We start from the raw sequence: 24,936 nt of genomic DNA on the forward strand, positions 1-24,936 counted from the left end.
GGGAGAGGAGGGGGATGGGTCAATCAAACACAGGACTTTCAACCAGGAGAACGATGTTTGAGACCGGTGGTCGTGTCCCAAAGTGTTGTTGAATCATTTTGAAGTTACATTAGTCATGTAAACTGAACTGTGGCCGTTTCACAGTAACAATGTGGGGTAAAATGACACGCAAAAAGCCTAAAATGCATTATCAGGACAGGCGGGATGTCCTTGAAATGTATTGTGATTTGTATTTATACAACTTCCAATGAGATTAAGTTGGCATATCTCAGCTGAGCTGCATACATATTTCACTGGTTAGTTTTCCACGTGTCTTTTCATTCTCTGCAAAATGACAAAAAGATGAAATAAAGAAAGATATCACCCAAAGGCTCATATACATCTTGATTTATTCCATAAACAGTCTGACTCCCATCAATGTGACTTTCAATGTGACCATAGCCAAAATTATGCCAAAAGATTACTCATCCCGACCTCACTTTCAAAGTGTGGAAACGTCCTTAAAATGTAGCATCCTGCTAAATGGGCATCAATCGATAAAGTTCCTTTCTTTCAGTCAAAAGTGTCTGGATGCTAACTCTTCTGAACCACCATTCTCTCTGGTGGTTTATGTTGCTTTTCCATGAATTCTATTTGATGGAACGGATTCCTGAGATGGCACATGCCGTCATAGCTGCATGGACAGAAATGTATTTGCGAACATGAATTTGTTTGGTACTATGTGTAATTTAGTTAATTGTTGAGACAGCAACAATCATTTTACAACATAATTTTTCAACCAGCGATTGTGGCATCAATACCAGCTATGCGGAAGGCCTGTCCTTTAGCAGGTGTCTGTTCCATCTGCAGTCTCTAACTGGAGTGATGTTGTGCACTGTTAAGTCACAATAATGCAGGGCAGATCCGCTGGTTAAATTTTAGCATCAGACTGTTAGTATAATAATCACAGAGCCCCTCCGTGCTTCTGTGTACATCAAACGTGTTGATTTGATGAACTATTCTTCAGTTTCTTGCACATCAACAGTTTCCGAAACTGAGAGGAAGAGCTCCTATGATGCTCTAATAATAATCTTTCTGATCCCACCCTGTGCCAAAGTGCACCACAGGTGCGCCAAGGGAGCCTGACCACAAAACTACCAAAAGTCTGTTTGGCACGCTCCCGACGAACTTGGCAAGGCGCACTTTACTACGATCTGGCCGCGCCACTGGGTTCACGAGCCCGCAGTGTCCTCTTGTGCGTACAGAGCAGCAGAAACCACTGACTTGTGGAGGTAAAGAGATAAAATCAAACGCTCTGTGCAGAGATAGTACTGACAGCTGCTGAATCGGAGGACAGACCGGATGGACATCTGAAACATGAAGACATCGTAAATAACATGATGAATAAAACACCACGCAAGTTGTCGTAATCATCCCGTTGTTTTTTCATGTGCTTCTTATTTCTCTACTTCTTCCTTTCAGTTTTTTAGTTTTGATTGCTTCAGCAGCAGCTGAACTAGTTGCAGGTTTAAATATCTTCGCTCATACGTTATAAATGAGTTTTCCTTTGTGTGGCGTGAGAGCGCCTGTCAATCGTGTGAGTCTCATGATCAAAAACAGAAGAGTTGACAGCTCTGAAAACAGGCGTTGTCTTACTCTTCTTCTTAACGTTGGGCAGACTCTAATGCCATCTTCCTATTTGTCCTCCTTTTACACATTTAACGTCTAATGGAAATTGCAAAGAAGGACCACTTGCGCCTGTTGTCGCAACACTTCCCTGCATGGACTGTATTCCCATGACTATCGTGTTTGTCCGCCGCATCTTATCTGTAGCCAGGTGGTTGTGGTTGAATTAAAGTTAAGATAGGAGTTTGTTATGTCGAAAAAAATACTTAAAGTATAGTTTATTATGACACTGTATCTATTTTCAATGCAAATTTAGCCTACAGTTAAAAACACATTAGCCTAATGATAGTATAAAAACGTTTGCTCATGCTAGGTAACTGCATGCCTAGAGGGCTCCTAATGAAGCACAAGAAGTGTCATTACAGTAAAAAGGTTGATCTGTTGTGGAGGACCAGAGTGAAAAAGGTAAAAAAAAAGTCGGAGTAACAAAATCCTTATAGTTGATTTTAAAAGCTTGACAGTGTAAGGCTAGGGTTCAGACAATATTTGTCTTTGGTTACAGAATAAATGTTTGCACACCCTGAAAAGTGATCGAATTATAATAGTAAGGTTTTACATATTCTCGGATTCCCTTGCTGTGTAGTTTAAGAGGAAACAATAACATAATACTACGGTACCACCTACTTGTCAGGGTCCATACAGTGAATCCAGGTGGTAGCTGATAAACAGTATCTCTGGCCAAAATATTGTATCCTGTAGCCTTTTAGCGGAAGGAATATGAGCAGATGATGCAACCATCAGATGCTTATGTTTTATTTAGTGTGTGAAATCTGCGGGTATGAAAACAGGCTTACATATGAGGCTACAGCCTTGGCGCGCATCGGCTTGCCCCACTGATGATTGTCTGGTGAATGTCATCTGAATAAGGTACTAAATGAGCTAGAGGGTAAAATTGGCTCGTTGTTAATGCAGCCTCAAATGAGGTGCAGTATGGCTGCTGATATGATTGCAAGTTTATGCTACAACACAGTTGAAGCTAATTGTAGAAAGATGGCAGCAAGAGATTTTACTGTTTGTCTGATTCTGCATCTAAATTAATGAAAGATCCAAAACTCCACTTTTGAGTAAAAGGAAAACAGACATTTTCTTCTGACAAAACTCTGACAGCACGGAAGGAAGAGACAAAAACAAAAATCTGAAAATCTTTAGCATAGACTAATTGATGCACAGACAGCCAGTTCAATATTGGGTAGAGGAATCCTTGAGGAAGCCCATGGGTTGTTTATTTTTGCCTCAATTATCACCCCAGGGTTTAGCTCAAAGACAGACATTAAATAATTCATCTGCTCTTTGAATTCATTTCATTATTTTTCTTTCCCCTCAATGGGCTCCAATCTAACCAGTTGCATTCGTGCTGTATTCTGCTCCCAGTCAGCAACTGAATGGTGGTCGTAGCAAGGAGGGATAAGGAGCGGCAAGGGGTCACACAATAAAACAACTATTCATTTCCAGATACAATTATCTCAGACCAAAGTCGATATTGTTACTATGAACAAGATAGAAAAAGAGATTATTTCATGTGGGCAACAGTTGATGCACTATATTGTCACAAAATGAAACTGAGAAAATTGTTTCTGCGTGAAACATTTTTGCACAAAATCAATGGAATGAGTTGTGATGCTGATAGCACGCTAGGACATTAAGTGTGATGAGCAGGAAGGTGACACAGAAGCTAAATCAGAGACTAATGGAGACTCATATCAAGGACCCTAGAACCTTCCCCCCGGGGCCCGAGTGGTGCTAAAAGTCGACACGGCAAACACTTCAGAATACAACTGACGGGTCTGACAAAATTGGCATCTTCTCTGAGAGCTGAGAATCAGGCCATTGTGTCGAGAGTCTGGCCAAGATGTTCTCCTCAATTTCCAAACAAGTAGAGGACACAGAGGGAACCGCCGCTCCCTAGCAATCCATCAAACCCCGCCACCCAAACAAGGCTCTCCACACACAAGAACGCAAACTTCATGCAGCCATACAGTCGCAGAAACTCTTCCTACTGCTACACCGAACTGCTGTGTCTGCAGGCGTTGCTGTCTTTGGGCTTGGCTCGTACGCCATTAATCCCACCCATTTATAAACGAGCGCCTAAATATACACAGCGCTTAATTAAAGTCGGGCATCCATTATTGAAGCGAATCCCAGTTTTATGGGATGAGAAGGTAATTAGTCCCTCTACACCTTAGCACTCATCTCTGCTTCTTGGGGTTATAAATACCAGCCATGCCGCCTCATGAAGGGTATCCTTTGATTTACATCCTCACGCTTTACAAAAGGTTAGAAGAAAGGATTGCTTCAGTTACGTGACATGATGTTTAAACGCAAGGGCTGTTGAGATGTTCTTCATCCAGCGGACGAGTCGCAACCCAACGATCATATGATAGAGACAAAAACACAACGACCTTAGATGTCTCGGACACTATGCACAGATCAACTAGGAGCTGGCTTCCCAAGGTCAGGCTCCACTCAAAGGAGACAAATAACCTTTCCTTGTAATCTTCGGAATGTGGCATAGAAATCACTTTGGGTAATAACAAATAATGACCCTATCTGTACTATTGGGAAAAGAGGTATTGATTTCTTTCCCCCACCAAAGCCGGATATTATGACCTTAGCTTTACAGGGATGGATATGTCAGTGTTTGCAGAATGAAATATCTATTTTATGTGATTGGTGGTGATGGGTCAGAAGTCTATCCCTCAAGTGGTGAAAATCCCAATATACCAAATCAAATTATACTGTAATAACACCACGTGTTTTATGCTAAACATGTGTCTTTCAAGTCCACTACTTCATACATAAAAGACTTGCAGTTAAATTAAAGTATATAGTTTGGTTGGAACCAAGGTTATTACATATAATAAACTAAAACAAAAACCAGCAATGAACATTAGTTAGTAAACTGAAACTAAATAAAAACTATATCCTTTAAAACCCTTGTGTTGTCTTAACTTTCTGTATACACTACTTGTCCTAAGGGTCAAAAATGGCCCGCCTTCACTAAACCCCTAAAATAAAACAGCTTGATTGCATTTTAAATCCCAAATCTATTTTGCATGAAGAAACCACCTGTCATTCATCAAACTTTGTGAATATCTAAGTTTTTCCTCTTCATAGTGCAGAAAGACTGTGTTTAATCAGTGGAATCCACTTCTCCCAGACCTCTCTAATGGCCGCAAGTTTGTCTGTCACACGCCTTGCAGGTCTTCACTCACGATTATCAAATCCTATCGTTTTTGAGAAAATATGAAAGACTTTCAGTGACATCATTGCATCCCAAAGACTAGATACAGCCTCGCCTCGGGACCTATACACACCTGCTAAGATTAGCAGCCCGATGTAGGCACACAGGTCAATCTCATCCATCCATTTCCAGTTGTCTGGGGGTGCTGTCATCTGCAGCACCTCTATAGCCTCTGACTGCTTTCCCCATTAGTAAACAATGCTTTCAGGAAATGTTTATTCTCTCTCATCTTGTTTGTATTTTGTCTGTGAACTTCAGTCAGGTGTGGGGTCGTGGAGGGGAGATGCTGCATATTCACGATAACGTTTTTGTTTTCCCTGAGTTCAATAAGTAGCACACGTAATCTCAATTTTTCTGTGTGTGTGTGTGTATGTGTGTGTGTGTTGTAGTGGTGTGTTTTTTATGGTTTCTGTAGTATGAAAATGATTTTATAATATAACTACCGGTTCAAAAATGACCCCTAAGATAAGATGTGTACCCTGTTGGTGTACAGCTTTTATGGAAATATGAACAAAGGCAATGTTTAACTTTTTTTCATGTTGGGGTCATTCTAGGAAAAGTCATTGAATTTCAAGTTGAAAAAAGACCATTCAAGGGGGATTCCTATGCTGTTAAACATAGTGGCGGGTCATTTTTGACCCCTAAGATGACACAAGGGTTAAGAAAACCCAAGACTGAACTGAAACGATACCACCAGGTTGAAGAAAAACAATTATTTCTGTGTCAGACTGATGCTGTAACATATTACTTCCAAAGAACTGTAACTGCAAATTATGAGGTGATTGAACACGTCTCAACGAATAAATATCTGATTTATTTTTTCCAGAAATGAATCCATATTCTAAACATTATATTGAGTGTCTTATTAGTATTTTACTATACGAATGCTTTTCCTTTTATTAATTCAAGCAACAATTCTATCACCAATTGATTATGGTGATGTTTCATATACAGTATGCATGCAATTTCCTCTTCTGTTAAAATGTCAGATTCAGTGAATCATGCTGCATCACGATTTGTCTCTGATTCCGGTTTCCGCACACATCATTGCAGTGTGTATGAGATAGCGTGTTTGTCCTCCTTACACAGAAAGGAACATTAATCTATGTCGTCTACTGACTCCAAAGACTCTCAATATCTGCAACGTCCGATCTTGAGAACAAATGATGTTGGTCATTCCTAGAACCCGTTTTTAGCACCATCATCTTGGTGTGAACTACAGAAACATTTGAAACTAGATTATTGCAGAAGCATTCAAGATTTTAAAAACAGGATTAAGGATGATTTAAGCACTGCATGTACTTGTCCTGGTACTGAATGACAATTCTTTGACTGCCGCACTTTGTTGGTTTGTTTTAAATCGTGTCTTTTATGTGAATATGTTAAAGTTTTTATGTTCTTGACTTTTTGCTGTTTTGTTTTTAGGTCTGTTGTCTGAGTCTTTATGTGGTGAAAGTTGTACGCTGCCATCTTGAACAGGACCCCCTTGTAAAAGATATTAAATATCTCAATGGGATTATCCTGGATAAATAAAGGTTAAATAAATATACTAAAACTTTCTGAAAAACTGAAACTAAAATTAAATAGTAAACTCAAAGTAAAATAAAAATAAAAACTAGTCAAAAATTCAAAACTATTATAACCTTGGTGGGAACACAATTCAGAAGCCATTATGCTATCATTGTTGAGAAGCTTTTTCTGAACAATATCGTCTGATTATTAGAAAATGTTTTTGGATATTCTTCTTTAGTTTTCTTATCACTTAGGCAGGGGTTGCAAGGTCACACAGTTGAAGCTGTAAGAATGTTTTTGTAATCCTCTTGTATTGCTTCAATATTGCTCTAAACAGATTGCTTGTCTATGAAATGTTGCATGTAAAAATACAATTGTATGACCTGACCATGAGCATATCCTCCCTGTGTGTCCTTCTGGCCTAAGGTTAACAAATATAATATGAATAGTATGATGTAGTATGTTTTTCTTTATAAAATAGTGCACGCAGATTTGATTAGGATTTCTTGGACACATGGTGATTACAAAGAACTGAATGTTTTGCTGTTAAATGTCCATCAGCTGAGCCCTCTTCATTGAAACTAACAGAGATGAAGGCGGTGGTCAAAAGGCCAAACTCTATTACATTGTCAATTCTGTGTATTATCAATATTTCTGAACGTATCCTCTGCACACTTGAGACTGAATATTATTTGACAGTAAATTCAATAGCCTAATAAGGATTCTGTCCAGTAGCATATTTCCAGCATTTTCTCACAATGAACTTTTCATCCATAACCTTTCACTTCAGATGTTGAACACTGATAACAACAAAAGTGCCTCATCATCAATTATCATACGGTAATGCATCAATCATTATGTTTACAGACACAGTGCACCGTGAAAGCTCATTCAAGGATAAGGGACAATATTTACATAATACAATGCCCTAGTTATGGGCACATCCTGGTGCTGCTTCTTATACATGTTTCTTATTATCAAGATAAAAGCTTGTTGGTGCATTGTCCAGGGATACAGTATATAGTGTACATTAAAAAATAAAACGAACAAAGAAAACAGAATTCTAATAAGCTTGATCATCATAGGCCGTCTTTCCCATGCAACGTTTGTCATCCGATCATGCCAGGACACATTAACTGTCGAGTCCGTACGCTCAGAGTTCAGATCTGACTCACATTGGGATCTGATCCGCCATACTACTGTGCATGCCGAGGTGGCCTGGTTCGCATTGAGTTTGGATGTCAGTTAGGTGTGGACAGCATGTGGGCGCAATCTTCCTTTGCAGCTATTCTTCAATAAAACATGATTACTGCAGGGAGGAAGAGTAAGCAGCAAAGGTAACTGGGGGCTTTTATTGTGAAACGTCTTCATCCACCGTTTTGCAGCCGCTTCTTTGAGCACAAAATATATCCGAACACTATTTGATCAGGCAGGACGCATTGAATTGCCAACTGTAGACACCAGTGGCGGGCCGTGCATTTTATACCTAGGCCTTCACTGTTGTCCTGCAGCTGAAATACCACCTTATAACCACATGATGGCGCCACAGTTATTATCAGTTTCTAAGGCTGTAACTATGTACGTATTAAATGTACGTACCATTCGGTACGAGACTTGTAATACGTTTGAATAGTACTAGAGCATCTGGAAAATGCAGAAGCTTATATTCAGGAAAATATAATGTTTTCTGCGCTCATGGAGGACAGTGGTTCTCAGCTGGTCTGGCTGTGGGACCCACCATCACTCCTTAATGACAAGTCGCAGCCCAAAGAGATCGTCTTATGATTTTACTTTCACTACTTGAGCATTGTATGTACTGCTCTGCAGTGTCTTTCCTCGTCTCAGTCTCCTGTGTCATGGTGCATCTCACTCAGTCAGAATGCCCATATTTGATTGGCTGAGCTGCATCACGTGATGAGATTCACTACCCGACATGCCTCTGCTGTTAAGCTTCGTTTCACGATAGTCACGTGCTCGCCCACTGACCAATCACAGCGCACTCTGCACCTCGCAGCAGACACTGAGCTGCACTAATGCTGACGTCATTATAGGCCGGCGAGCAGGCTCTGATATGTCAAAGACTACGCCCAACATGTCAAACTAAAGATCTGATTGGTTGAAGAATATGACAATCAACAATATCGTCCCCGTTCACTTAAACTGCAAATGGATGCAGGCCTCCGTCTGCAGGCCTGGGCCTCTCTTCTTACCTAGAGACACAGAGGTGAAATCTGATTGGATAAAAGCTCTACTTAAAACAAGCTGCACTGGAAGCAGAGCAACTGAGGAAGACAGTAGCTGTGCATTGAGAAAATAAGATAATGGGAAAAATATTTTTATAAATTATAATACATGTAGTGTATTTAAGAAAAATTATTAAATTATAAAATAGATATAGCTTTGTGATTCTGTTTAGGCCAGCAGAGAAGGCCTTGCAGGCCCTGACGGCCCGCCACTGGAAGACACAGATATACAGATACTGCTGAGGTCCAAAGCTGCGCATCTGATCACAAAAGCCACGTTGAAAAGACCAGTGTAACCACGGCAATAGAATGACTCTGGCCCTCAGGCTTAATAAAGTCAACATATGCTCATGTATTGCAAGAAGAAAAGCAAACTTTCCAAAGAGTGAAGGACAGTAGCCGAGGTACCAAGAGTTCAGGGTTTAGCCTTTTAAAACTGGATGATTGAATTTCTTGGCAGGGGATTCATTAAAATGATAATTCTTATTTATGAAGCCCTTTTAAAAAATTTAAATACGCTTCCTATTAATTAACTTTTTTTTCCTCTAATTTTCTTTCTTTCTCCTCTCTACTTTTTACTTTACTTCCCACTGAACTTGACACACTAATAGGTTATGAATAATTCTGTTTCAGTTTAGACGGCAATTAGCCACAACGCCCCGAGGCCATTCTTTTTCCTCTCTTGTGGAGTGGTGATTTAAGACCCAGCTGAGTTAGGGTGCTCCAACTATCCCACGACGACATCGTTCACTTCTTCCCACCCAACGCTGAAACAAGAAACTGTTAACTGAGTAAATCCCTGACCATTGATAAAGTCTGTCACTGACGACATTGTGGGGGAGCCCTCAAACTAAGGCATGAGATTGGTCATCACATAGAACAGAAGAGAGTGAAGGGCTTGGTCAAAAAAAAAAATGTAAGTCGAAACCCCCCCCCCCCCCCCAAAGGTGAAAACCACAGGCAGTTCTCAGAGGCCCAAAATGTGATAATGGAGAAATATTGTCAAACGGAGTCTCTCTCTGGTGTTCCACTGAAAAATTTCACCATTGCTAATTAGCCATAGGAGCACATGGAGAACAGCATGTCTCTGCTGCTGGAATTGATACATCAGAGGCAAGAGAAGCAGCTGTCGTTAGGGGGAATTAAATACAATAATTACAGCACAGACTGAGCAATAGGCTACAGGCGCACAACGTCCTCTCGTGATTGAATGAGATATCATGGTCACCGATAATGGTAACAGTTTTATCACAAAGGCAATAAGGTTTGAAGGAAAGCAAAGACTCATCAGTATTAAGTCCACGTGATTGACAGATGAACAGAAAGACACACCACAAGCAAAGTAACGTGTTTTGTCAAAAAATGTAAATCCAGGAAATGTAGAGGAGACTGTCTACCTCCTCCAACGCTGAACACGCTGTTACAGCAAATCAACACCATTTTTACATCAAATAGAATTTCCAATTGGATCGATTTCTTGACCCTGCTTACACACCCTTAGGATTTGGAGACAAGTCTATTTCTGCTAGGTTCGTTGCTGAAGGAAGCAATGGCAGACTTTCTACATCCAGATAACCACTGAAATTGAATCAATCGTTCAAACGCCGAAGGCCTATTGGTCCGCAAAATTTAGAATTTCTACTTCATGGGGATGATGACATCTCACATAATTCCAATGCAAAGCATGAAAGTGATATGCTGCACAGAAAGTTTACAGCTATTGCTAATGTTTAACTCTAGTCCCTAGTTGGGTTACTACATGTACAGTGAAATTAAAATATACATCTTTCAGTATCAAAAAAACACAATACACTACAAATATGAAAAGACATTGAAATACACATCCCACAATACACAGAAAATCATGACAGCAGGAAAAAAGGAAGCCACGGTTGAGACAGCAAACAGATAATAATAATTAATACTGTATCAACCTCTGTGTAAAATATCTTTGGGACTCATTGGGTGATTATTGCACTTGTTGTCTGTAGTGCCATTGTTTTCTTCTCTCAGCCAACATCCATCCGAGTAGCGTGTCTTTTTTCCAATGGTTTTACACAGAATGATGGACGTGCGGCAGAAAGAGCTGGTGGGCGTTCTGTAATTCATACCAGGCGTGTGTAACACAGCTGATCACCAGTACTGGAACAATTAAGTTAATTAAACCTTCCTTTTATCCCAACAAGAATGCTAGAGTCTGCCCTACTTCAACACCGCAAATGAGAGTGAAGAGTACATAGATGAGGAGCGCGTGCAGATATATCCTTCGTAGGCTGGCTGGGTCAGCCTTAGAGATAGGGTGAGGAACTCCGACATCCAAAGGAAACTTGGAGTAGAGCCGCTGTTCCTTTGCGTCGAAAAGGGTCAACTGATGTGGTTCGGGACTCTGATCAGGATGCCTCCTGGACGCCTCCCTTTGGAGGTTTACCCTCCCTAAGCCTGCCGCCCCCGCGATATTTATTTGCAGTTGTGTTTCTTAACCACTTTGAGAATGTAAGTCTAATTTTCACTCTGGTTTAGCTCTGTATTTGGTCTTTCCTAAAGGATATATCCGGATCTGTAGCTGCTAAATGCTCAACTACGTTGACCAGTTAGTCATGTTGGGATCTGACTATGTGCTTCGCCATGTGCTTTGAACAAAGGAATCTGGGCCTGCCTATTCTGCAGTTCAGCCTGATTGGAGTTAGATAAGCACCAAACCCCCACCAGAAACAATTTCACACTTAACTGCGAATCTCTGAGGTAGTTTGGTGGAGCGCTGCTCATCGGACGAACCCAGGGATGATTACTTTGCGCATGTGTATTGTGATAATAGCTGGATATGTGGCCTGTGCTCGTACTCTACACCTTCACTTTCACTCTGAATGTGGAATAGTACTTTGACTATTGACGTTGTGAGTGAACACCAATTATGAGACTTAGTTTATCGTTTGGTTATTGGTCCCTATTCGCAGGGTGGTGCCCCGTGATTATTAATAATCGTTAATAATTCTATTGAGGTCAATAATTTAGTTTTTAACTGATAACTCAAACACGCTCCTTTTCGTTCCCAACAGTCGTTAACTCGTCGGTCTGCTGTTTGGTGCCAGGCTTTTTCAATGAAAACAGCTGTCTGCTCTGGACAAATAACGACTTTATGAGCGCTATGGGAGTGAACCAAAACAGGGCTGGACAGCTAAACAATGAGCTAAAACTCGTTATAAATCTGAGTGAAACTGAGATTCTCTTATACAAGTTAATGACTATGAGCAACCTCGTTCACGTTGTCACATTGTCATTTGATACATTTTCAAAAATATTGATTCCATCCGTATTAAGCGAGGTAGTGAAGCTTCACTTGCTGATTTTTAATACGAGTATCAGATATATATATACTTCAATGATGCTTTCTGCATTGCTCAAAACACTTTTTTCCTCAACAAAATTACTTGTTACATTTTGGAAAAACAGCATATCCAACTTCTAGTACACCAGTTATAAAACCTCACCCCTCTGGCAACTCACATAAAGCTAGAAACATAACACTTTTTTGAGTAATCTAGACAACCTTGTCTCCTGCTGCAGGCCTGCACAGGATCCAGGTCTTCCATCTCTGTCCTACTTGTCCAAACCTATGACTTTGAAGGATCCCTCTAGATGCAAACCATGCCCCACCAGAAACATATTGAATTCAATATGCAGACACCGCTAAGCGGATATTTCCTGAAGAGCAGTAATGGTACTCACACATAACAGTGAGAAAAACATTCCCTGAAGCCAGGACAACCTTCTCCCGCGTTGCCCGGTCGTAGATGCCCACATGGCATTCGTAAGGTCCGTTGTCTGAGATCCGTACCTCCGGGAGCCTGTAAAATACAAGAGTATATGAGTTGATAATAATCTCCGCATTTTAGTAATATTGACACGCTGATGCAAAAACAAAGCATTTGAAGTGTATTGGTGAGCATTAACATTGATTGATATGATTTTAATGACTTATTCAAAAAGCTTCTGTAGAATTTTGAAGCATCACACACGCCGACAGTGAGACATTTCAAATATCATAGTGAAAGACAACATTGTTGTGTTGGAAAAGCACTTTGTGTCTTGGTGTCTTTGTATATTGATTCTGCTTTGAACTTTTAGAAGCTCCTAGTAAACAATCATAACAATGAAAACAATGATGAATAAATCATGAACTAAGTTCATTAGTATCAGGTTTATCAATTATATATTATTATTATTAGGAAGTCATTTTAATGATATTTGCATTTAAAACTTCTAAAGGTCCAATATGTAACAGTCATCTCTATCATTTATTACTAATAAAGACATCATTTTATCATCATTCAAATTTGTTAAAGAAATACAAAAAAAATTTAAAAATAGTTACAGCATACGGTACAAATTTGTTCATTTAACACTTTTGGATAATCTAAAGCCTCCAAACTAAAGTCTCAGGAAAAGACTGATTAAAGATTCAATGATGTTTACTGAAACATTTCTTGCCACAGCAGAGAAGTCACACAAAAACAAAGGCTTATAATTCATACATGCACTACTTAAAAGATGCAGATTGAATTCGAACAGAACACCTCTTTGATTCCAAACCTGCTATTTCTGAGCTGCATCAGCTCTCACAGACAGACTAAATTATACGAAGCTCACATGAGACCAGCTGGTTAAATGTTGAGCCCAATTATGATCATGAATATAAAGTCTTACTGATACGGTATCATTGTACTGTCCATCTTCATTATTTCGATCTGTATGCTTTCAATAAAGAATACAGAAGTTGGAATATGTTCTTCCTCTTGTTATTTTCTAGTGAGAATGTAAATGTCATCAAATCTTAACTGGATGTCTTTCAATTCTCCTGGTCAGTTCATTGTTATTACTGTTTCCTGTCAGTGCTACTATTCATTTGTTGAATTAGTTTTCAGTGCTATTGCTAAGTCTCACAGGAGGCACAAACCTGCTACAGAGAACTCAGATGAGTGGCTTGTTGTGCATTTCTGTTATGTTTTAAAACTAGTTTTCATCTTAATTCTAGTTAAAAAAAGAAACTGTGACATGGAGGATGTTCTTTGTCCGAATCACCAGGTCAATTGGAATGAGCAACTTTTTTTATAGATTTGTTAAGATTTGTCAGCAGATCTTTTAAGGTATGTTTTATTCTTTTTAACAGGTAAATGGCCACAATAATTTGGATTCAGATGAAGACTGAAAAGAGGGCTTGTTACAGCAATGTAGAAATAAAGACATAAAATACATAAAATGTAAAAGACTAAAAACAAGTTATACATTAAATCCGTAAAACCCTGTAAAATAGGAAGAACTTAGCCATAATCAGAGGATTTACAGCTATCTAGAAATTGCGCAATGTAAGTTTCTGAACAACTTTTTCATGAAGGAATTACAACAAAAACCATGAACAACGATCTCCTGGGGGTAAGTCCCGTGTCCCCTCTCGCCCAACCTCTTCCCTTTGCATTTGACTTTGATCAAAACACATTTCTATTCAATCTGGGAATGTGTTTGTCCACCATGAGTAAAGCATCCTAATTGACTTTCCATTGGCATTGTTTCCATTGTGCGGACACGAAATTTGAACGCATCACATAATGGGCCCTTAAGAGGTCGTCGTCATTCCACGTATTTCTGTGAGATCAGGCTGTTTTTGAAAAAGGGAGCGCAATCTGTATTCAGCACTTGGCTAATGTGTCACCAGTGATGATCAAAGTGAGACACTACTAGTCACATTTAGCCCGTGTGATTTATACCCACGAAACAGGAACAATTGTCCTTGCCGCTCCGGTGTTTCAGACGGGGAACTATGTTGGAACAGCGGCAGGGCTTTAATGAGTTCAGCTGTGTGTGTGTGTGTGTGTGAGAGTTCAGCTGTGTGTGTGTGTGTAGGAGATGAGATCACTCTTTTGGAGAGCAGTCAAATCTGTGCGCCAACAAACATCTTTCCACAGTAGATGCTGCATCTCCTGGCTCAACAACTATCATCAATTACCCTTGAGCAAGGCTTTGGCACTTCAGATGAAAATGAGGATAACGTCGGAGTAAATTTGGCTTGTTCCTCGTGTTGCGTGTGAAAAGTTTAAATCCATACATTTACTTTCCCCTTCCAACATACTTTTGTTTGATTTGTTGTATCTTTGAACTCTGATTACTTAATAGTCTTTATGTATTTGTGCTGGGAAGTTTAGACCATAGAAACGTATGTAAAGAGTCCGTCAAACAGCTTTCGCCCAACTAATGAGCAGTGTTAATTAGTTACATCTAAAACCCTCAAAAGTAATTGAATATTTTAATTGAATGTATTGTCAATTACAATTTTATATTTAATATGTCCTACTCTTATTTTAGTGTATATATTGTGCACTTTTTAATACTTAATATTTTTATTTACTCTGTTACTTCGTTTGCAGAAGTATATCCTTGCTGCTGTAACATACAAATTTGCCCCTGGGGATGAATAAAGTATATATCTATCTATCTCTATCTCTCTACTGTAAAAAAAATGCCATTAGTTACTTGGGGAAGTACATTTTCCACTATCTGCTTCACTTTTCTTAGTAATGCACACTAAATTAGTTTAGTGCTGCAGTGGCACAGTGTGGGACCAGCCTGCACTGATTAACCTGATCAATAAATGAATAATCTAGAAGTCAAATAGAAACTAGAACAGGCATAAAAGCAGATGCGCACACTGATGTAGCGGCGATGACATACAGGTAGAAGATAAACAGCAGCGACATCATTCTGCAACACTTTTAGGTTGCCTTGATGATGCAGCACCTCGACGAAAAATCAGGACATTCAACACACCTGTGAGTAGTTTCTCTCTCTCGCTCTCTCCCCCCCCCCCCCCGACTTGTGTTGCTCCTCTTACCTGGGCGATGCGGTACTGAAAAGCCAGAATTGCTGCTCATCAAATGAGAGATGCCATGCTAGTGACTAACTGACATCATAATCCGTTAAAAATCCTATTAATAGAATAGAATGCCTTTGTCTGCTACGATCAAGACAAAAGTATGAATCCATTTTACATTTCATTGTAAATTGGTATTGCGTTATTTTATTTTAAAAAATATAGATATTTCTAGTAACCGCGAAAAGCAGTGGAATTAAAGTGGCGCGTTACTCTGCGGATGAGACAAAGATGTGTGTGTTATGTGTTTGATTGGTTCTCTGCAATTGTTTGAAATCTCAATATTTGAAAAAAGAAATACAAACCTGACTAAGATTATTTGCTGCCCTGACTCACAAAGAGATAATTGGGATTATCAATAAAACCCATGTTTGCCATAGCCGTCAGTGCAAGGAAGTAAAGTTTTGCTGAACGAAGCAATCGTGAACAAATGTTTGAACAAATGTAAGTATGTATGAAAAAGAGTGAGCACCCCAAGATATAAAGTGAGGTTTCTCCACCAGCGCTCCCTCGAGGGATACGCATAAAACAAGTGAGTGTTTTCTTTTTCTCCGCACTGCAAAATGATGAGAATAGCACAGTGAATCTCTCCATGGTGGCGGGTGGGGGTAGGTAATTGGCTTCGTCTTGGCTGGCTACATTATAGCAAACGCTGATGTAGCCCATTGCTTTGTTTTTACAAACAAAGCCGTAGTTCTGTTGTCCACAATCCTGAGTGCTGCATTTATGGATTCAAACCAAGACAAGTGCAGGGAAAGGAAGCTGGAGATAAGACAATTCAAGGCATGGAATTATTGCCGGAAGAAGGGTGAGGAGGCCACAAAAAAAAAACAAACCCAACCACATCATTTCTGAGTGGCTGCCTGCTTCTGAATTCTCCACCAGTTTTACAGCAAGACATATCCATCAGAATTCAGGGAGGAAGAACAGGAAAGGTTGTACTCCTAACATTGAGACTTCTATTAATTATTAAGACTGGTCGAGTTAATTTTTTAACACCTGCTCTAATCTTTGAAGCCATGTATTTGAGAGGTGCTAATCCATTGAGAATCTGTTCACAAAAAGGGAGCATGTTACTCTGACAGCACTCAAGCTATTCTTTTTTCAGCTGTCTCCCATTCACTATTAATGGGTGAGCCAATGATGATGTTAATTGGAATTAAATCACCATTTGAGAGGAATAGTTGAAAAAAAAAAAACATGATATACAACATTATAAAGATTAGTTTTTTGTTATGGTTCTGGCTTTTATTATCCATATAAAGCAGGTCTAGCACTGACTGTGCCATACAGTTATAAGCATGTGACTTTACTCAGTAAATAGCAGTTTTCAGAGCACTTAAGAAAACTTTTTACGGGTGTTTTGAGTCCTGCACTAACTAAAGTATACTAGCACTGTATTTGTCCACAGTAACAAAAACAGCACACCACATGATTCCAGTCTACATATTACCAGAGAATTCCCTCGTTATCTTCCACTTCCAATCCCGCTTCTGTTATTCTTCTTCCCTTTACGCCTCCTTTTTGATAATTTTCTCATTTTTCAATGAATCCTTTTGTCTTCAACTTTCTTTTGAAATTATGGACGTCTTTAATAAGTTCTAAAAAGCTGAATTGCAATGACACAAACCAAGGTAGATGCTAAAAACATAAAACAAAAATTGCTAACCTTTTCCACAGCATTGCAAACTAAACTTATTATTATAACGTAACTGGTACCTACCTATTTGATTCTGAATTTTTCCCAGATATCAAAATATCCAAATCATGCATCACTTAATTCTCATGGATAGGTAGGTAAAAAAAGGTGTTTACACATTATCACTGTGGTCACAATTGTGAGCAGACATTTATAAATAGGATTGACATATTTCTACTAGCATGCAGCCATCAACATTCTTATATACCCCTGCGTAGGTAATCAACACATTTAAAACTCTCTTACTGGAACGGGCAAATTCATTTGATACACTTGCTCAACTGCTCGTTACGTGGCAACACCTCAATGCATTTATGTATGGAGACATGTAAAAGGCCTTTCGCTGAAGTTTAACCCTAGTATCAGAATGGTGAAGAAAGGTGATTGAAGTGAGTTTGAATGTGGCTTAGTTGTTGGGGCCATGGTTTGAGTTTTTTCACACACAACCATCTCTAGGTTTCACAGAGAATGGTCTGAATAAGAGAAAATATCCAGTGAGCGGCAGTTCTGTGGGCGAAAATGCCTCGTTGATGGCAGAGGTGAGAGCAGAATGGTCAGACTGGTTTGAGCTGATAAATCCTTTCATGTTGTTTCTGACAAATTCTGACCCGACCATCTGAATGTGGCAGCAGAAATCGATCGTCATCAGACCAGACTATGTTTTTCGGAACTTTTGTTGTTCAATTTTGGAGAGCACATGATTATTGTAGCCTCGGTGTGGTCTTTTGCTGCCGTAGCCCATCTGCTTCAAAGTTGAATGGGTTGTGCATTCAAAGATGCTCTTCTGCATAACCTGGTTGTAATAAGTGGTTATTTGATTATTTATTTGAGTTGCTGATGCCGTCCTGACTGCTCTCTCATCTGCAGACAACTTCCACTCAGTGGATGTTTTCCCCTTTTAGGACCTTTGTAAACCCTAGAAATAGTTTTGCCTGAAAATCCCAGCAGATCAGATGTTTCTGAAATACATAAAACAGCCCGTCTGGTACCACCAACAATGCCACGTTCAAAGTCACTTACATCACCTTTATTCCCCATTCTGATGCTTGGTTTGAACTTCAACAGATTGTCTTTACCATGTCTACATGCCTAAATGCATTGAGTTGCCACATGATTGGCTGGTTATACATTTGCATTAACAAGCAGTTGAACATACTTACACATCAATACTTGATACTTAAAGATGATGTGTACCAAAAATATCCATCCTATCTTTATGTAAAGATACTTTAATAACCTTTTGTTTGTGAGCCTTGATGCAGCCATCTTCTTGTCATGGTGCAGCCAGGAAGTAAACATCTCTGGTCATGTGACCGTTTACACTTAACATATGTAATTTAGACCCTTTAGTATGTCAATATTTGCTGGAAATACATCAATACATCATTTCATAAATATTCTTAGCGACTCATGACTGATTTTAATTTTTTTTTTTACGACCACAAGGATTAATTATTACGCAAGCAAGGGAATAGGTAATTGAATAAACAAACAATTTCCAGAAAACCACATTAAACACACTACAAACTCTCCCCTGTACACCAGAAAGCATCACATACACGGAGGAGATCGATAGCAATGGGCCCCCATGGAGGAGCATCAAAAACAGCACACCGCAAAGAGAGATCGATTGTCCCCCAGGAGTTGCATCTGGAAGCGCTTTCCTGTTATGTAGGCCTTTCTGCAGAACTCTTCCTGCCTACAAATGCGGGCAAATGCAACTGCCTAGATGGAGAGTGAAAAAGAGCAGTCTTGACAGAGCGCCGTCTTGATAGCTCATCCAGCCGATCTCTGCATCAAATTAACTAGCACATTGTCTGATACTCTTTCTGGCCCGAAGCATTACGGTTGAATGGGTCAAGACTGGCGACTGTACATCAGTGCACACTCGATGGAAAGCGCAGGCAAATTGCCTGGAGGACGGGATGCAAAGAGGGCGTTGTAGTCATCCATGTTTTAGAATGAGCATGAAACAAAATGACGAGGATAATGCTGTGAGTCTCTGAGTGCCAAGGGAGGTGCGATTGGCTTTGAGCTGGCTGGTTACATTATAGTAAGTGCTGATGTAGCCCATCTTTCTGTTCTTGTCCACAAAGCTCGAGTTCTGTTGTTTGCTACCCCGATTGCATTCATGAATTCAAATGCACACAAATGCAAAGAAGATATAGCTCAGTGATGAAATGTAGAAAACATGGAGACATTACCAGAACAAGAGTAAAGGCTTTTGCACACTAAGTCTGTATTGTGCGTATTCATTTCTATAATCCGTCATCCAAAAAAATTCAAATTGATACGCACAGACACCTTGTACACGGAGTCTGTTTTAATATTCTATTTGTTGCAAAATTCGTAAGAGGAAACTGAATATATCATCTGCCACAATTGATTTTTCAATTTTGCATCTCTGTATTTTCTTTGCTTCTCATAAAGTGCAAAGTGTTTTTGGATGACGGTCGTCAGGTGTACGGTGGTTCTGATGGTTTTGATTGACTGTCAAATTTCTGAATATCAAACCTATTCCAACATTTTTTTAATGGCACAACTTGAGGTCATGATTGTTTTTTTTTACATGCGACAATTCCTTACCAAGATACAGACGTGGTGGGCAAAGGCCTGAATAGCCCTAAAAGAAATCTCTTTTCATTGATGACAGAAGCTCTGAAGTCCCATTCACTGAAAGGGAAAGAAATTGCACACAAACACAAAACCATATGCTTAAAGTCTGTACCAGTGAAACTACGAAACCTACATATGCCCTCAATGTGCTACATTCATCTTTTGTGTCGTACTCCTGCTCTTGTGATTTGAGTTTGTATACTGGAGGTCCTCCAAACGTAAGTGCCATCGTCTACATGCTAAATCTTTCATTAATCTTATTATAACTCTATGCGTTGGCACTTAAATACAGCGAAAGTACCAGCTGCTTCCAGTCTTTGAAAGATTGTCAAAAGCTGTCAAGACTTAGATGAAATCAATATCACTCTTGAAATGGTCTAATAATTGAAAGCTGGCATGTGAGGAGAAAAATTACCGTTACTTTATTGTAGCACAATAATCACATACTGCTGTGAAGGGAAAGCACTCTACAAAAAGTAAAAGCTAAAAATTATAGTCTTCAACAAAATGCTCTGCATTTTATAAAAGATACAGAATATCGAGGCATTTATTTTAGGCCGTATAAGTGGATTTGTCAGACTGCTGAGGCTTTGTACAGAAGCCTTACCATTCTCAGGTGGAAATAGGAGATTATACCATGTAAAAATTCAGCTTTTTGCATTTCTGTTGCGCTTCTGTGTTACTCCATGAATATGGGACCGTGACCAGTTGTAGGGATTTTTTTCTTGACTGGAAGAATGGTGACAGTGGCAGCAGTGCACATTTCTCTCTGTTTGACTAAACCGGGTTAAGCATTCTGATACAGATCGGGATACAGGTCAGTGAAGGTAGCTGTTTCTGTTTCTGATGCAGACTCTTTTGAATTCCTCCTTTCCCTTTGGTACTAGACTTTCTCTCACTTCCTCTCTCCGTGTGTGTGTGTGTGTGTGTGTGTGTGCGTGTGTGCGTTTACGTGGGGGTGGGTGTCTGGACGTGGGGAGTTATGTATTCTCTTTGTGTGGGCATTCATGTTCCCATGTCCATGTGCATGTAAGTGTGTACGCCATTCCATTGTGTTGATGCCTATACTCTCCCAAAGGGATAGTAGGATTGTCCAGATAAATCATCCTCAGCTGGGCAGCTACACCACACATGAGGAAGAAAAAAAAAAAGAGGGAAAGAGGGGAAAAAAAGTGAAAATAAACACACAAAGAGGTAGAAACGTACACGAGCGGAATCCACGAAAAGCAGCAGGACAAAGATAAGACGAAACAGAACGATGAAAGTAGGATCATAACGTAAAGACGGAAGCATTCTGGTTTTTAAATTAAGTCGTAGGTGCGATGTACGGCCAGTACTTCCTTTGTGTTGTTCAGACAGGGGTATCTGTACAAGGGGGAGGGAGAGCCAGAGCAGAGGGAGCAAGAAATGATGAGATGGGCAGAGAGCTGCCAGCCGTATTTTTGGGGCCCGGGGTAACAGAAGACAGTCCCCAGAATGTAATGTAATCAAGCCAACCAAAGCCAGCTGACTCCTCGTCCTACTACTCTCGCTCAGTGAAACCTGTTTATGCATGCACAGCGTGGCTGTGCTGTGTTGGGATCACAGACACGTTGGTGGATGGGTGAGCCTCTATATATGCCCGAGCAGGGCTGTGCTACCTGCGGTATATGCAGGGAATAAGGACCAGCATGGCCAGATGTGAGCTAAATCTTTAACACTGAACTCTTTATCCTGAGCAGAGTTGCTGATTAGAGTCCCGCTGATGCCTCCTGTCCTCATGTAATAATGCACTGACCCCTTTGCCCGGTCACTCCAGTCTGGCCTGGTCTGACCAGCAGCAGATGGCTGGGAATGAAGTTGTGTAGCACTGAGTAGGAGTTCATCACGGTGCATTTATCACAGTACTAAGAGGTTGTTTGATTATACAATACATGTAAAATGTTGCAATTCACTAGTTCAACTAATTCATGAGTGGAGCAAAAGCATGTAACACGGTACGAGCAGAGTTAAGCAAGTATGCAGTATTGATTTCGAGGCTCACCGGACGGTTGATTGGTACACGAGATCTTCGCGCCTGCGGTAGTCCTCCATGTGAGAGTAATTGGTATTAAACATAGCGTCGTAGGTGAAGATTTTCTGCTTGATGGTCCCTCCATCTGTGACCTATGAAGCAAAAAGAGAGAGCATTAATGAGTTGATTTCTCTAATGATGGATGGGACAGGGTCTACCCTTTCTGCCCCCCAGAGCTCCTCCTATGTATAAACTGTTGTCCAGGGCCTGGAGTGTAGATAGCACTCCTGCTTGCAATTACCCTCATTGATTCATTTGCAGCCACGATAAGCTCATCCCTTAGACTGTCGAAAAGAAAGGGATTGAAAACCTGCTGACATGATAACATCAGCGAGCCTATCTCTGAGGGAGCTGCCGGTGTGTGTTCGTGCACATGGTTAACTCTTAATGAAGACTGACAAAGCAGGGTGTTATGTACTGTATGTGTCAAGCTTTCTGCAGAGGTAATGGCTTGTGTCGAGATACTGCAGACGTAGGGGGGGGGTCTCATCCTTATTTTTGTGTGTGCATGGCAGTTGACGGAGTAGTTCTTTCCTTTATAATATCCGCAGGAGTGTTGCAGTCACTTAGCATTTCAATGATTGTGATTTCTCCTCTCCTCAGAAGCCACAGACAGTCATAAAGAAAAGAAGGGTGACAGGATTTTAATGGAGCCACTAATGCTGCTTTGAAGAAGGAAATTGTTGGTGGGCCAGGGATCCTTCTTCTGTTTGCCGGTGAAGATGCTATCCTTCTGATCCAATCCAATCCCTTCAGTGAGGTAAACAGCGCGCCCAAGCGTTCCATGATTAGCCTGTATAATGTACACATCGCCCCATGAAGAGACAAAGCCAAATGGTATTTACAGAAGCAAACAATTGTTCCCGGTGAATGTGAGGTGACTCGTATAACCTCTTCGCCTCTGGAGAAAGCACACTGCTTCTGGCTTAGTTTGCTAAGAGGTACCGCACAGGGAGTTGACAATGCTGAGACAACCAAGAGCAGGAGCGTGGAAATAAATCACCTGTAACTAATAAGAAGGAGGCTTTTGAGCATTTTTTTTTTACAGATTTAGAATATCAAAAGGTCAGCATGCCTGCTTGCAAGCCTTTTTGTCTATAGCATTCCAACAGTAGAGCACATTTAGAGTTTTGTGAAGAAACATTTGACACCCCTGTCGTGGACCTGAGAGAGTATTGTGGCCTCCTGTTCATTTTTTAATATCAGTTCCCATCACTGCTGGATGAAGACACCCAGGAAAAGATGTAGCTTCATTTCTTTTAGAGCTGCAGAACACGGGGCGGCCACAGCAAAGGGTCAGCCTCTAAAAGCAAAGCCATGTTTGAAAGTTGGGCTATCCACTGTAGTTACAGTAATGGACCTTTTAGAAACATCACCAGGGAGTTGAGCTGCATTTCTGTCTGACATGGCTTTACAACACCTTGTGTGACAACGACTTGGCAGAGCTTAAAAGCAATACCACCCCTTCACTTCCTTGATGTATGACACCTATATGGAAAGCTGAGAGGCAGCACGGTTTTCACTGGATTAATAATGAGATGTCGCAGAGACATAAAGTGATACACATTATAAATTAGTACAGTATGGGGCAAGCATTTATAAAGATATCTATAAAGTCTGTGGCAAAACGGTCAATGGAATTGGAATGGTTCATTTACAGTTACTCGTTATCTTTCTCAATTTCACACAGGAATAGTGCTTGAGCAAGCTAAGTCAAATATAATTCAAAAGGATTTTATTCATTTCTATTTGCAATCTTCAAAACACATCTGCTTATGTCCGTGTCACTCACAAAGTAATTTGCTACCACTAAGTATACACAAATAAAGTCAGACACTAAGTCAAATCATTTTTATGGATGCTCATTATTTCCTTGCTTGTGTTTTTTTTTCCGTTTTTTTGAGCTGCCCTGAGTCTTTCAGCAGAACAGCCACTTAAAGTCAAATTAAGTTTCAGGTTTATGCATCATGAAGATGTGAGCAGCTGTTTACGTCCACATTTGGCATCTGTATACCCGAGTTTTCAAATGCAAAACAGAACCACATCAAACTAGGATACTCTGCACAAAAAGCTTTGCAAAAGCTGCATTTTTTATTTTTTTTTGCAACTGGACAGCCAACATTGCATGTCACGTACGTGTGTGTGTGTAAGTGTGTGTGTGTGCGTGCACATGCGTTGTTGACACACACGCGTTCTGCAAATCAACGGTAGCCTTCCAGCTGACCTCAAACAGCCATTGAAGTGTTCAGCCCTCAGGCAACAGTGGCTGTGAACAACTGACTGTGTGACTTTACAGCACCGACACGTTTCATCGATTCTGAGTTCACGACATTTCAGCTCGTTAGCAGGTAACAGAAATATTTAGTCTGCTCACCTTGTCAACGCGTCTCATGCTCGCTAATACATGAAATAATACAAATAGATGTTAACTTTAGCAGCATGCAACAACGACATCCGGCTGCTTTGTTAAGCAAGCCTTCTGTACCCAAACAATGGGAAGAAAGAAAAAGCAAGGCAGTCAGTGCAATTATCCAATGGACCTTTATAAAAGCTCCTCTGACATTTGAACTAGAACCGCATCACTTCTTTGTAGTTACATCTCTGTGCTCACATTGTAGAAGTTCAAAGTCCTCATGTGGGTGCTGGTCAGGTCTAAGATGACACCAACCTTTCGTAAGACTGACCTGCTGTATTAATTTGTGAGCTAAGCTTGATTACATCCAATAATATACCATTGTATCCATTGTAGCAGACATCTTAGATGCAGTACCCAGCGTCCGCCGTAAGGTCATTTTCAGAATAGATCCTTTTATTTACACTAAGTGAAACATTTTCCAATGGCAGGAATAATCTTAGCTAGCAGAGCTGAAAAAGACTAGGCATTCCACAGCCGGGAACTCAAACACAGGAGAAAAAGACATCCGTGTCTAATTGCCAAGTGATCTCCCGGAAGTGTAGTGAAAAAAACAACAACAAAAAAACAAT

General features: G+C 40.2%; 1 protein-coding gene across 2 annotated transcripts in view; it reads right to left on the reverse strand.

The window, feature by feature from the left end:
* Nucleotides 1-24,936, reverse strand: part of igsf21a (immunoglobin superfamily, member 21a) — a 176,657-nt gene that overhangs the window by 56,807 nt on the left and 94,914 nt on the right. For both annotated transcript variants that reach the window (XM_031871720.1, XM_031871718.1), the window contains exons 3-4: nt 21,922-22,043; nt 12,388-12,506 (exon numbers count right to left, since the gene is read on the reverse strand). In XM_031871720.1, the coding sequence (XP_031727580.1) occupies nt 12,388-12,506; nt 21,922-22,043 (241 nt within the window). The remainder of the gene's footprint in view (nt 1-12,387; nt 12,507-21,921; nt 22,044-24,936) is intronic.

This window comes from Anarrhichthys ocellatus, unplaced genomic scaffold (genome assembly GCF_004355925.1).
Source record: "Anarrhichthys ocellatus isolate YVR2014 unplaced genomic scaffold, GSC_Weel_1.0 scaffold60, whole genome shotgun sequence".
Classification (NCBI taxonomy): Eukaryota; Metazoa; Chordata; class Actinopteri; order Perciformes; family Anarhichadidae; genus Anarrhichthys; species Anarrhichthys ocellatus.